This window comes from Carettochelys insculpta, chromosome 12 (assembly GCF_033958435.1).
Source record: "Carettochelys insculpta isolate YL-2023 chromosome 12, ASM3395843v1, whole genome shotgun sequence".
Classification (NCBI taxonomy): domain Eukaryota; kingdom Metazoa; phylum Chordata; order Testudines; family Carettochelyidae; genus Carettochelys; species Carettochelys insculpta.
The window spans coordinates 4,129,800-4,143,723 of record NC_134148.1 but is presented as its reverse complement, the minus strand read 5'-3'; the positions used below and the strand labels follow the sequence as shown (position 1 = coordinate 4,143,723).

The window sequence follows — 13,924 nt, the reverse complement described above, 5'->3', positions numbered from 1 at the left end:
ATGCAGCACCCTGTTCACAACCACACTGGGGGCATCTCTGGGCTCTGCTCTTCTTGCAGACCCTGGAGACAGCTGGCAGAGCAGTGGGTCAATCCAGAGGGGGCTGCGGTTAGGCTGTGGGCATACGGCACTCAGTGGGGTGGGAGCAGGGCTCCCTCTTCTTCTCCCATCCAGGGGCAGCATAAATGTTATGTGCACCGAGGAAGGTGCGGATGTGTACCACCAACAGAAATGCACGCTGCCGGCTGTGGTCGCTCTGCTAATCAGCAGGGAGCACTGGGTGGGGACCTGAGGGTCCCTTGCTGTTAGAGCCAGATAGGGAAGAAGCAGTAGCTGCAGCCAAGGAAGCAGCAAAGCCACGGTGGGGCTAGAGGCTTTTCCCAGGCAGGCTGAGGCTCTGATGAGAGTGGAGCAGGCCGCAGTGGGGCTGGAGAGGCGGTGACTCGGATGCTGACTTAACGCTGGCAAGATTCCTGCCCAGGGAAACAACTGGCTGCAGAAAAAGAGAAAGCAGCCACAGTGGGGGGAGTTTGCAGAACGGCAGTGCCGGGCTCGACAAGGAGCGCTCCATCCGCTGACACCCAGTGGAGCAGGCTGGGCGAGGGCAGGACAGGGCACAAGGAGTATCCAGGGTCCCTGCCCAGCCATGGCCTGGGGCCGGCAATTTACACTGACTGCACTGTAGGGGTAACTCAGGAGCTGCCAGCAGAGGAGACAAGCCTCGCTGCATGGGAATGGGAATGGAATCTGGCCCAGCGGGTCCCAGGCGGATCAGTTCTTGGCCCTCCCGTATGTGACTGTCTGATTAACGACCCAGGAGGAGACACTGCTAACATTTGCAGGTGACACGGAAATCCGGGGAGTGAACGTATATTGTGACGTTACCAGTACAATCCAGTCTAATGAGCAGCTGCACCATCGCTGCCCTGCACCCTGGGGTGCCTTACAATGACTTGCTGGGCTATCTGCTGCTGGAGCTGCTCATAAACACACACCCCCAGTCACAAGTTTTGCCCCAGAAATGTGTGTTGTGTTTCGCTGGTGTGACTAGCCGGACGCCTGCTTAAGTGTGCAGCCAGGTTTTCCGCAGTCTCTTAAAGCCTGTTCCAACCTGGCTCTCCATGTTCTGTGCTGTTATTTAGCTGTAATTTACCCCTAAATGTCTTCTCAGAGCTCAGTCAGCAGTGGAAGTGTTGATAATGTGCTAGACCTGGGGTGTCCAGCAGGCAGCCCCCGGCCAGAATCCAGCCCACAGAGCCTTTTTATCCAGCCCATGGGGCCAGCTGCTGTGGTGGAACCAGCTTCCGTGGGTCACAGAGCTGCCGCAGAGCCCAGGGGGCAGAGCCCTGGGTGGGACTTGGGGCTGGTGGCACAGCAGTTTGTGGTTGCAAGGGGGGTTAATCCTGGGGGTTGCCATGGGGCAATTTAGGGTTGCAGGGGGTCTAAGGCTGGGGGTAAGGAGTGGTTTGAGGGTTGTAGGGGGTCTAAAACAGGGGGTTTAAGGCGGGGGGTGGTCTAAGCCTGGGGATGCGGGGTGGTTTGGCACTGCAAGGGGTTTAAGGCTGGGGGTGGTTTGGGCTGGGGGAGGTTTTAGGCTATGGGGTGGTTTGGGGCTGGGGGAGGGGGTCTAAGCCTGGGGGCTAGGGTCTGGTTTGTGCTGCAAGGGGTTTAAGCCTGGGGGAGCGGTTTGGGGCTATTTTGTGTTCAGTCCCCATAACATGTACAAAATTCATGTACAAAAAAGGTTGGACACCCCTGTGCTAGGCGATAATGACCTTCCATGGGCCAGCAGATTCTCTCCTCTGGCACCGGTCAGGTCCCGAGGGTGCTGGACGAGAGAGGTTCAACCTGTAGCAGGCAAAGGCTAACACGAGCCAATGGCTGGAGACTGAAGCTAGAGAAGTGCAGACGGCAAAGGGGACATGTTTTTTAATTCACCCTGGAACAGCTTTTCAAAGGTCAGGGCGGATTCTCCATCCCGGACAGTTTCCAGCCCAGGGTGGAAGTTGGGTCTGCTCCCGGGATTCCTATGAGACAGTTCTCCAGCCAGTGTTACACAGGAGGCCAGGCTCACGGATCACAGCGGTAGAACTGATGAACCCTTCCCTGTGGGCCCTGTGCGGTCTGGCCTCTGCAACGGCCCTGCTCTGATTTTGTTTCCAGAGCTGCTGAAGGAGACGCTGACTTTTCCATGCGGCATCCAAGTGGAGCTCCGCTTCCGGGTGGTTTTCTCGAACGTGATGCACGTGAGCGCAAAGCTGCAGGCTCCCCCTCCACACATCGCTGATGTCCGTCTCCTGCTCTGCAGGCCCACGGTGAGCTCCCTCCCGTCCTCGGGCCAGGGTCCTGGACTTCCTTCCAGGGGAATGCTACGGACCTAGCAATGCCAGTGGCAGGGCAGGAAAGAGGAACAGAGCATGGCTGGGGCTGGGACTGGGGCTGGGTCCAGGAGAGGCTGTGGGACCCAGTAGGTAGAGAGGGTGGGATGGAGACAGGGAGCGTTTGGATGGGTGGCAGCGCAGGGCGGTGCTGTCGGGTTAGGGATGAGCTGCAGGCAGGGTCTCTCACTCTGTTTCTGGGGACTCTGCCTGGCAGCCCCGGGAAGCTGCGTGTCTGACCACCGTAAAGTGGAGGATCTGGGTGTCCTTGTTCTGCCCAAGCGGCAGAGACCTCTCTGAGGCCCAGTAGCCAGCAGGTGCCCTGCCGATGTCAAGTCCTGTGCTGAGGGGGCCCTACCTGGACCCCACCTGCTTCCTTCTGCCGTTAAGCTGGCTGCTGTGGTTGGGACGAGCCAGCAGAGGGCCTCGTTTTCCCGCGCAGCCGGCCGGCACGTTACAATTACAGACACCCGGCTGCACCAGCGCAGAAATGCTGCATGTAGGCACAAGGGTTCGCTGGCTGCTCAGGAACTCACCGGTCCGTCCGGCGGCACCAGAAAGACTAACGCTTCTGTTATGGCGCAAGCTGCCATGAGCTGCCACTCGCTTCGTCGGCCGTCCCTGTGCTCGGACAGTGCCCCGTTGTAGAAGTGCAGGGCTCTCCGCGAGCAGGCCAGGCCAGGCCCAGGTGCTTTTGGGTTTGGCTCGCCAGGTGTGCCTGTGGGTTATGAGGCCTTGGCCTGTGCTTAGAGGCTCTTTTTATTCTTGTCCATCTGCTCCAGGAGGTGCAAGAACTGGCCATGCTGAGTGACAGCCAGTCCAACCAGGTGGTGTCACTGCTTGCATCCCTATATGAGCAAGAGGACCTGGACTGTGTGCTCCGGCTCTGTGGCCTGCAGAAAATTCAGGTAAAAAGCCAGGCCCTGAGAGCAGCTGGAGCCTCCCAGACCATCCCTACAGGAGGCTTTTGAAACCCTACCACGCTTCTGAGCCGTCTTCCCAGGCATGGGAGGGAACAATGGGCCAGGATGCCGCAGCCTCTCCTGGGGCTTTGGACTCTCCAGGGGCAGATTAGTGACCAAGCCAAAACTGCAGTTCTCTGCTAGGGCACCCAACGCCAGTCCCCTTGGGCCATGTTTCCATGCTGGCCTCTACCATCCGTTCAGTTTCAGGCAGAGGCCAGGGCCCCAAGCACAGGGCAGACCCATCTCCGCCGCCTTACAAAAGGTTTTAACTCCATCCAGAGACACTTCCCTCACCCCCATGTGGAGGAGGCTGCTCCTTCACAGTGGCCAAGTGACAGGTTGCAAGGCCGGAATGAGGGGTCCTTGTGGTCCTCTCCTCTGATCTGCTGTCCAGCACAGCCGAGACCCTCTGCCAGGGAGCCCAGCCAGGGTTCCTTCCTGAGGGCCCTACACCTTCCAGCTGTCCCACTGCACAGCCCCACAAAAGCAGCCAGGCACGGGGGGAAGCCCCGGAGCTGGAGAGTCCAGGAAATCTCTTCCTGACCTGGTCCTGACAGCGAATTGCTTCAGTGTTACCAAATTGCACCTGATTTCATACTGGAACTTTTCTAACCCAACTTGCAGTCACAGGAGCTTCTTATTCCCTGTCTGGCTGGAGTGAAAGGCCCCCGACCTCACACGTCCGTTCTCTGGGAATGCAAGTGAGAGAGGGGCATGTCCCCCCATCCCGGCTCACTACGAACACTGCTCGGTCTCTCTGTTTCTGAGGGTGCGTTCCTCATCATTTGCTCAAGTCCCCTCCTGCAACACCTGTGCCAGGCAATACAGCTGTTCCAATGCTCGCTCACCGTCAGCTCCTGCAGAGCAGGGCCCCGGAGTGGAGGGAATAAAGCGCTCCCTTCTTTGGGGTTGTCTTCAGCCTGAGCACGGCTAGCTCTGCCCTCCCCCTTGCCCTGCTCACTCTGCCTTTCCTCAGGCTAGTTGACTGGTGGGGCAATGAGTTCCTTCACTCGCCCATCTCCCCCGTCTGCTTAGCTATTTCCTCTGGATGCATCCGCCCTGGGGAAACGCGCAGAGGCTGCAGTGAGCAGGGTTGATGCATCTGTTGGCTCTTGGCACCCTGGGCTCGGAGGGGTTGTGCTTCCCTCCTTCGTAGGAGGTGCTTGTCTCTTTACAGGCCTGTTTGCCCCAGGTTGGTCTCGTAGGGTCTCCCCTTCTCGGCTGCACCGGCTGAAATCGCTCCTGGGATTCGGTTGCGGCCCACAAATCTCTGCACCGACAGGCCCACGCTCCTTATCGTCTTTCTCCTTGTCTCAGGGTAGGGGCTGGTGTTGTCCCCACTCCCACAAACTGGCCCCAGCGCTCCTCCCTCTCCCTCTCTGCCAAGCAGGCCCCTGGGACTGTCCCACTCTTGGGGCTTGAGCTGTTCTCCACTGCAGTGATCTCCAGCTTTTCCCGCTTCTCTTCGGCGCTGTGCTGTGCGTTCCTGGACTTGCAGCAGCCGACCTCGGCTGGCCTGACTCTGTGAACTCAGGTTCTTCTGTTTTTCCTACGCCCTGGGGCCATGGCAGCCTGCTTCCTTTTCCTGGGGGTAGTGGCTCCAGTCCGTCCCCTCTGCAGCCAAAGGGGGTAACCTCTCCTTTACTCAGGGTACCTCTGCCGTTGGACAGAGTTTCTTCTCCGTGTGAAGGCAGCCAACTCTACCTTCTCCCCGAGCCCAGAGCCCACTGACCACCCCCAGATCTGGGAGCATCTTGAGGCAGTGCCCCAGTCCCTTCCTGCCCCGTCTCTCGGGATGGCAGATGTAGCTCTTTGCCTCCCGCCTGGACAGATGCAATCCACCTGTAGGTGTACCCCGTCGCTGCTGTGTTTAATACGCCCTGGCCGTGGACACCGGTCTCCCATTCCCTGAAAGAATTCCTTTGGCTTCCTCCCATTTCTGCTTGGAGCTTTTCAATTCCCCCACCCCACTGCCCTCAGCATCAGACCCAGGGATAGCCCGTCCTCACTGTCGGGGAAAGCAGCCAGTAAGAACTCTGGAAAGTTAAACTGTGAACTCCACAGCACCGGGCTGGAGAAATTACAGCCCTGATGGAAGTGGACCGATTTGCCCCCAGCCATTCATACGCGTGGCTTCCGCCAGCCGGCATCCCAGTCGCTCAGCTTTTGTGCAGGTGCCTTGGGTCCGACCCCTCCAGCCTGGCTCGTGGCCCCAGATTTCTGCTGGCACATGTCAACAGACAGCCCCACCCATCTGAAATGGGCCTTTATAACTGCTTCGTCCTGGGCCTGTTCCTTGCCCAGGGTCTGGAAGCCACCGAGCTGCCCCAGCGAGACACAGGGCCTGCGGGAGGGCCCGTACTTCCTTCCCCTGGGCTCCTGGGACTCCCCTCCCCAGTGTTACTGGGCATGAGTCCCACTCATCAGCTGGGGCGGGACTCCTGGGCGGTCGGTGTGGCTTTCTGTAGCTCTTCCTGCTCCTCAGCCAATCCTGGCAGCATGTGGGAGTGAAGCAGGTGCGCTGACCTGGCAAACGCTGGCCAGGAGTGCGGTGTAAGCAGCTGGTGGGGCGCGAAGCTCTGAGCCTGCTGGGACACAACTCCCAGTGCGCTCTCCCGGCTGGGCTCTTGCACTGGGGGCCAGGCACGCGCAGCCCAGTGAGGCAGCAGGCAGGTTAGGAAGAAGCCGGGGGTCTCTCTCACAGCTGCCAGCGGTGCCCCCATGCAGACGGCCCACAGCTCCGCCGTGGCCAGGTAATATTGCCTGGTCCCAGGGACCCACATGCTCCCCTCCTGCCCCAGCTCTGTCCTGCCCCTGCCACACACACCCAGTCCCCTGCCCCCCGCCCCGAGCCTCCTGCACTCTCCTGCCCCCTCCCCGAGCCTCCGGCACCTGCCCTGGTACCTCCCCCGCCCCAGCAGCCCTCTGCACCCTCACCCCCTGCTCTGAAACCCTGGTACCCGCTGCTCACATCCCCCACCTTTAGCCTCCTGCACCCCATCCCACTGCAACCCCTGCCCTAAACCTCCAGCAAAACCAACCTTGTACCCTGACTTCTGCACCCCCCACCCACCCCAGACCCCTGCCCTGAGCCTGGCCACACCCGCACACACTCCAGTGGGAATGAACCTGAGTTCATGCCAGGAAATCAGTGGTATTGCTTTAATTACATCTATTTTACATGACAAATCCTCTTCAGGTTCCAGTTTTTGCTTCCCGTCAGGTGGAATACCCTCAGCTGTGGTCTGGTGCGCCACAGCAGTGCTGGTAGGACTGTGAGTTGCTTGCAGCCTGCTCTAGGCGTTCGTCTCTGGTTCACTCTGTGTCCTCTGCTCTTCTCGCAGACCGACGTGCGGCTGCAGCTGGATTTGCATTACACCCAGCTGGGCACCAAGCAAAGGGCTTGCGAGAGCCTGCAGAAAACCCTCCAGAAATCTCTGTTTGCAAAACTGTTCAGCCAGAAAAGTTGGGCATACCCGCCCTGCTTGTCCAGCCAAGGGGCTGCTGCCACCACAGGCCCCCTGGATGCCCCTGCCGTGAATGCAGCCCAGGAGGGGCCCTGCTCCCTGAGAGCGAAGCCCAGACACAGTGGGCACTGTAACAGCCAGTCGAACACATCCAGCGAGCCAGAGGAAAACGACGAGAGCGACCTGAGCAGCCTCTACTCAGCGCTGGAAAGGGCTGGCTTGAGGCAGGATTGTCCTTGACGTGTGGGGGAGTTCATCTCACCCCAGGCAGACTGGATTTCAAGTTACAAGAGAGACAGCTCCCAATATCTGCATCGTAGTCTGAGCTCCCCTCTGGTCTGGCAGAGATCCCGTCCAGATGGTCAGAGCTGCTGTGGGAAGGGTTTCTCCCTGCTGGTGGGAGGCGAGATGTCCTGAGCGTTCTCTGTTTCACAGGCAAAGCTCTAAGCTGTTTACACCAAGGCCCTTCTGCAGAGGGGAGATTTTACTGCCCACTAGACAGCGTGACTGACATGAGTCATCACGCTCCCCAACAACAAGATCCACAGCCAGTGGTGGTATCTGGGATGCTTTGAGAGTCGCACTTCCGTACGTCTGTGGCTACTTCAAGCACTGAAAAAATTCTAGGACAGGGTAAGTGAAAAGATCCAAGAAAAGTTTCAGGAACTATAGGAGATGGTTACATGAAGAGACCCAAGAACCTGGTTGGCACATTTGACACCACAGACGCCGTTAAAAAAGCAAACCGTTCCCTCCACTCCGTGAAAGAATGACAAAGAATTAATCAGCGGTGAATGTAAAAGGGTATGAATGTGCACCTGGGGTCAGTAGATGGTACCAAAATTGTTCTTGTGCTTTGCTAGATAATGGGAACTTACAGCACACAATCGTACAATAAGGTATGTTTGTGTTTCCGAAGGATCGGATCAATGCCTGTGTCTGGAATTATGTTCGTTTTCTCCAGTCCACTGATATCATTGTGGAACTGCATGTCATTTTAATATATTTTCATGTATTTATTACATTTTTTCTTGTTTTTAACATGGGTCAGAGTTGCAAGTTTTTTTTACTGTGGTACTTAGAGGTCACTGGTGGGGTGTCCTGATGGGTCTCCTGCTCCGTTAGTGATGATAATCTCTTGGCTGCATGTGTATACTCCCTTGGTCTATCACATTAGCCCTGCCCAGGTGGCTAATGTAGTAGATGCCAAGGGGAGACCCCCAAAGACCACCAGGTTAGATTAAAAGATGGAAGGCACCAGGCCAGGCTGATGGTAAACCAAGCACTGCAATAGCTTCCCCGGATCAGATGTCCGCAAAGAATTGGTACCTGTGACAATGGACACAATTTGGCAACATGGGCTCCATCACTAGGCTGGACAAAGACAACTCTTAGGGGTAGACTTTCATACAGAGGTGCAACCAACCCACACGTGACTCCTAATGCGCCAGGTTGCCACCCTCTGATGCGCCTAGATCCAGCCATGCCTGTGTACGTGGTGGCTTAGGTAAAAGGTGGCTGTCCGTCATGGTGTCATCCTGAGCCTCTCCTCCGCATGGGTCGCCATTGTGTTCCGGCACCGGAGTGTTCTGATACTAACGTTAATGTATTTATCCATCTCTGCTGTCAGTTTAGACGGGGTGGAGACCCCCCCCCAGCCTGTGATCCAGATCTAGACCTCAACTTGCCTGGATCCAGACCCCAAGGTTTGGGGCTGCCCTCCACAGCATCCAGCCCATTGTGTGGGGAGCCCCGAGCTATTTATTCCCCTGCGTGATGCCTGCCCTGTGTGCTGGGATGTGGATTTTTTTGTCTAGTACTTAGATAATGTGACTGCAGCCTTAACTTTAAATCGCCTGTTTTCCAGGCAGGGGAATTGCCTGGGGTTTTCTTTTGGAAGAAATGAAGTACCTGGGCGGTGCTGCGGTAAGAAATGATTCACTTCACGGAACGCTCCCCTGCATGGTGGCTCTCAACACCAGTTAACTTCCGTTCAAGTCCTGTTTTGGAGGCTGAAGCCTCCAGAAGGCCTTTTGCTGCCTGTGCAGAAGAACGCGGGGTGGGTTTTCCGCTGCTGTATAGCTCCGCTGAAGTCTGTGCTGGGAAGACAGACCAGAACCCGCTGAGCAGGAAAGGGCAGGGAGGGAGCTGTCCTGGAGCGCGCACCCCGAGCTGCAGGCGCAGAGCCTGACTCAGTGCAGAGATGCAGCCTAGCAGAGTGGTGGCAGCCACCGGTTCACCCCTCCCTACCCCTGTGCAAAGTGCTGTCTCCTGCAGCAGGAGCCAGTGACCTTGCAAAGTGTGGGCGGTGCCCTGGAAAGCAGCTCAGCAGAGCGCCATACCAGTGGGTGAGCGGGCAGGTTTTCTGTCCATCTGGTGGAGCGCCTTAGGCTCTGAAGACTGATCACGTAAGCTGGGTCACAGAAGCTCAGGGCCTGCTTCTCATGCTGCTCACATACTGGGGCATAAATGGCACATGGATTTGCTGGGTAGGGTTGCAGGGTGTTGTGAGTCACATGACATTACTGGTAACTGGGATCTCCTGTCAGTGACTCAGTTTTGCTTGTCAGACACCAAACTAACGGTAGCTTTAAAATGTTCATTAAACCCCTTAATGAAAATTAACTGCACCTGGTCCTATGATGCTCTGCTAAAGGTGAAGTGTTTCCCAGGGTTGGGAAAGTCTGAATTATGGTTGATGTTGCCTGACACAGACAGTTTTCATTTCTCGCCTTGCCAAGCTAACTTCTTTAACTAAAATTTTCTATGCTGAGTTTCTGCGTCGGGGTGATTTTTTTTTTTCTTTTAACTTTAAGCTAAACCAGTGCAGCCATTTCCCCGAAAGAAAGTAGGAGGAAAATGCAAAGTTTGGTCCTCCCAAGTGTCTCTTTACTTGAGAAATGCTGGTGCATCTGAGTCTAAGAAACCAGAGACTACAAATTTGGTAGGTGGGTCTCCCCTAGTGCCAGGGATGTGCCACCTTTTTGCCTTTTGCCATCCCTGTCATCTGGCTAAGTTGCAAACCTCTGAAAAGCTCTTTTCACGCATGCTCAGTTGAGACTTTTTAGAGTTTTCTAGCTAAAGTCTGAAGATCCCACCTGTGGGTGGCCAGATAGCATGTACCTCATCACCAGAGCTCTGGTGCTGGTGGGAGGGTTTGGAATACCCACTGGAGCTGGGGAGAGGGGGATTTTTTTGAATTCATCCCAAATCGAAGCTTACTATAGTTTTAGGAAAAAGGGGGAAAGGTCAGGAACTCTAGGATGGTTAGAAAAGTGAAGGAACCAAAATTCAATCCTACCAAAACAGGCTCCTGCAAGCAGCGCCTACAAAGTTGAGGGCCATACGGCAGTTAAAACACAGATCCAAAGCAGTGTTCGTGCCATGTTGAATCATGTAACTTGTGCTTTCTTAATTAACGGAAATTAAATTATTGATAGAGCCGTCTCTTAGTCGGCTCCAGGATTCTTAACGTCTTTCAACAATTATTTCACCTCCCGTCCTGCTGAAGTGTTTAATCGCTTGAAATTAGCCCGTGATGTCATGTCTCTGAAGAGAAAAGCGTGTCGCAAAAAGATGAAACATCATGGAACACTTGGGATTTTTTCTCTCATCTTCTGAAATTTAGGGAGTTTTATTCCTTCTCAATGACACTTTCCAACATAACGGTCATCTTACATCTTGACGAAGGATGAAGATGCCCTTTGAAGTTATTGAGTAAATTTTATATGCGCCAAAAGCCCTGGTGTACCATCACACACAATGACTCAGAGCTACAATCTCTTTGATAGTTCCACCTTTGCTGGCTTTGAGGTGCTTGCCACAGTGCCAAGTGGAGGAAACAGAGGTGGTTTTAAACTTTACAGATAAACAGGCACTGAAGAGGCACAGTAGGGATTTTGGCTATGACTTTCCAGAACCTCGAATCAAAGAACAGACTAATAAATTACATTTCTGCAGCAGCCCATTGGGGCTGCTCTCTGCCCTCTACAGCCCATGGAGGCAGATCAGCATTTTGAAGCCACATGATCCGGCCCCGCGCCTGCTGGCATCTAGAGTACAGATGGTGAGTTTTGTAGCTCCCGTCTTCATATTTGCCTCAATTTGGGGCCTTGGTGAGCAGTGATGTTCTTCTCATCCCTCCTTCCAGGCACGACAGAGCAAACTAAAAAGTACGGCATGAAAGCCAAAGGTCGTTCCCTCTGTGAGGCTGCCCACCTAGGTTCAACACTCAGCCTTTCCCCACTGACTGTGTTAGGTCCTGGAGCAAAGAGTTGGACAGGCACGTGGGATTTGCTAGCCATCAAAACAGCTGAAACTCCAGTGCCAGGAAAAATGAACCAGCAGAGCCAGGCGAGGCTGCAAGGACAAAGAGAACCCCGTCAGCTCACTCAGGGAAGGTCCCAAGGGGGCCCTGGAGAACAGAGTTGGCACACTTGTGGGTCCCCACAAGTCCTAAAATGGGTCCTGAGCACCGGGGAGTAAGAAGCAGAGATCACAAGCCCACCCATGTCCCTTTCCAAATTGGGCAGCTGGGCCCTAAATGTACTTCCCCTCCCCAGTCCCATGGGGAATGACACCCAGCCAGCACGGCCTCAGAAAGAGGTCACACAAGAGGTACTCGGCAAGGTACTCAGGTACTCAGCAAGGCCAGCCACAGCAGACCTCCTCAGAGTCACCACGGAGCCTGCACGCTGCCTAAGTGGCCAAAAAATCCCACCCTAAAAAATCATCAAAGAAAGCAAAACCAGGGTCTGCTGGGTTGTGGCATGTGTGGTCATCTTGGTCATCTTACGCCTGGAGAAAAGATGAAGATGCCCTTTGAAGTTATTGAGTAAAGTTTATATGTGCCAAAAGCCCTGGTGCAGGCAAATTTGGCATGGCGAACAAGTGCCAGTCAACCAATCGTCCGGGCAGTAATTTAGGAACCATTGTAGATACGGCTCCAGAAGCTGACGGATCCTCTCTGCCTGACCATTGATGCTAGGATGGTAAGCAATAAGAGGCACAGAAATTCCCTCTAAAGTGGGAAGCACACTGGGGCCTCCCGTTGGCTAATGTGCTTGTGGGAAACCCATGAAAGTGACAGACATGGTAACTGAGCAGGAAACAAGCTGGTTTGGGGACATCAAGTACCATTGGTGTCACAGTGTGCCCTTGAGAAGCTAGGTCCTGCTGTGAGGGCAGCGGGCTGGACTCAATGACTCTGGAGGCCCCTTCCAAATATAGTGTTCTGCGATTCAGTGAAGTCCAGTGGCACAATGGCCCAAGGCTGAAGTGGAGAGGGCAAGGGCTGAAAGAGGCCAAGCAGTCTCACCAGGAGGGTTTTGGCCTGGGCACAGAGGTCACAGGGCCAGATGCAAGTTGCAGCCAAAGCATAGAATACCGACCCCCAGAAACTCCTCAACACCAGCATCTGGGTCTTGGATCAACCAGTGACCAGCCAACGGAGCATCATGGAAGCTGCTGGGGGGACAAGACCAGACCATAAAGCTGCAAAACTCTGATCCACCTCCTTGAGCTGCAGGGACAGGAGAGCAGCCCAGAGGCTGAGAACTGTGGTTGGGGCAGCTAGCGGAAATGAAACGGTCAAGAAGAAATTTTCCATTGTGGCCGGAGGTGAAAAAATGAGCTGCAGATGGCAGCTGATTCAACGCCTTTCAGCGCACGCTCAGGAGCAGGCCCACGGAGAGGCTGCCGGAGATAGTGGCAGTGGGTTAGGGGGCCAGTTAAAGTTTATGACACTTCGGGAGACGCAGTGGGGCTGGGAACGTGGTAACTGGATGTAAAATGTTGTGTACAGTACAGGTGTCGCCACGTCAGTCCCAGGACACCAGAGACAAGGGGGGGGTGAGGTAAAAAAGCTTCTCTCTCACACCACCTGAAGCTGATCCCATGCAAGGCATTGTCCTACCCACCTCATCTCGCTGATAAAATGAGCCGCCTGAAATGGCTAACAAGGGTGATATGTCTCTTTGTTTTGCAGAGCTCACCCATTGTTCCAGGCTTTCTGCAAACTCAGGCAGATGAGGCTGGGTCTTTTACACGCCACTCATATTTTTAAGGTTTTCTTCACCTGGGGCGCTCTCACTACAGGTCGGACCTCCGTGGTCTGGCGCCCTCGGGACCTGACTGGGCTGGTACAAGGGAATTTGATGGACTGGGGAGGTCCCTTTTCATTCCCTGCCTCCCCTCCCCTCCCCAGCCTGCTGCCCCTCCCTGCTGCTGGCTCCACTTCTGACCCCAGCCAGCCCCTTGCCTCTGGCCTGTCTGAGCTACTGGCCCCGGCTGGGTTGCTGTACGTCGGCCTCCTACAACCAGACTGGCTGGGCTGCCGGCCCCAGCTTGGCTGGTGGATGCTGGCCCTTGGCTCACTGTTGCCAGTTCGAATGCCGCTGCCACAGGGCTCCCAGCTGCTGACCTGGGGCTCTCTCGACCAGGAACAGCTGTAGTCCAACCAGACCAGAGACTCCCAACTTAGGGAACAACAGGAAGTCCTGTGGCACCTCATAGACTAACAGCTACTTTGGAGCATCAGCTTTTGTGGGCAAAGACCCACTTCATCAGATGTGTGAGTGGGGGGTTCCAGAGGAGGGTGACTGAGGGAGGTGCAGCCTCGAGTGTTATTTCTGGCTGTGCATTGCTGGTGGTGGGTGAGAAGGGGAGAGTGTGAGCAATTTCCCACCACCTTTAAATCACAAGACTTCTGGGCAGGGATTGTCACTCCCATGGGACATGGACACACACTGCGTCCAGATACACCTCCACCGATTGTGTGACATACAGTCACACAGATAGGCACACACTGCACAGATACAGACACACACACACAATCACGCTCATCTCTTCCAGCGTCCCAAGAGCTCAGTGCCATCCACCCTTCTGCAACCTCACTGATTCCCCAGCACTCAACTTTTAAATGCGGAGCTGAGGACGGATCTGTCTTTCCTGAAGGAAAGGACCCTAATCTCTGGGCCTGTTCTTGGGCTATGCAAACGGAGCTGATAAAGCACAAAGCAACTTCAGGGAGAAGAACCTTGCTAACTCATAAAGGAGTTGCCAGCTGCTTCCAGAAGCTCATTAACATCTATTATAGCCTCACGAAAGGCTACTT

General features: G+C 55.2%; 1 protein-coding gene across 4 annotated transcripts in view; it reads left to right on the top strand.

The window, feature by feature from the left end:
• Positions 1 to 10,083, top strand: part of LOC142019483 (mucosa-associated lymphoid tissue lymphoma translocation protein 1-like) — a 50,462-nt gene extending 40,379 nt beyond the window's left edge. For all 4 annotated transcript variants that reach the window (XM_075006463.1, XM_075006462.1, XM_075006461.1 and 1 more), the window contains 3 exons: positions 2,164 to 2,315; positions 3,161 to 3,286; positions 6,688 to 10,083. In XM_075006463.1, the coding sequence (XP_074862564.1) occupies positions 2,164 to 2,315; positions 3,161 to 3,286; positions 6,688 to 7,050 (641 nt within the window). In that variant the 3' untranslated portion in view covers positions 7,051 to 10,083. The remainder of the gene's footprint in view (positions 1 to 2,163; positions 2,316 to 3,160; positions 3,287 to 6,687) is intronic.
• Positions 10,084 to 13,924: the final 3,841 nt, after the last annotated feature.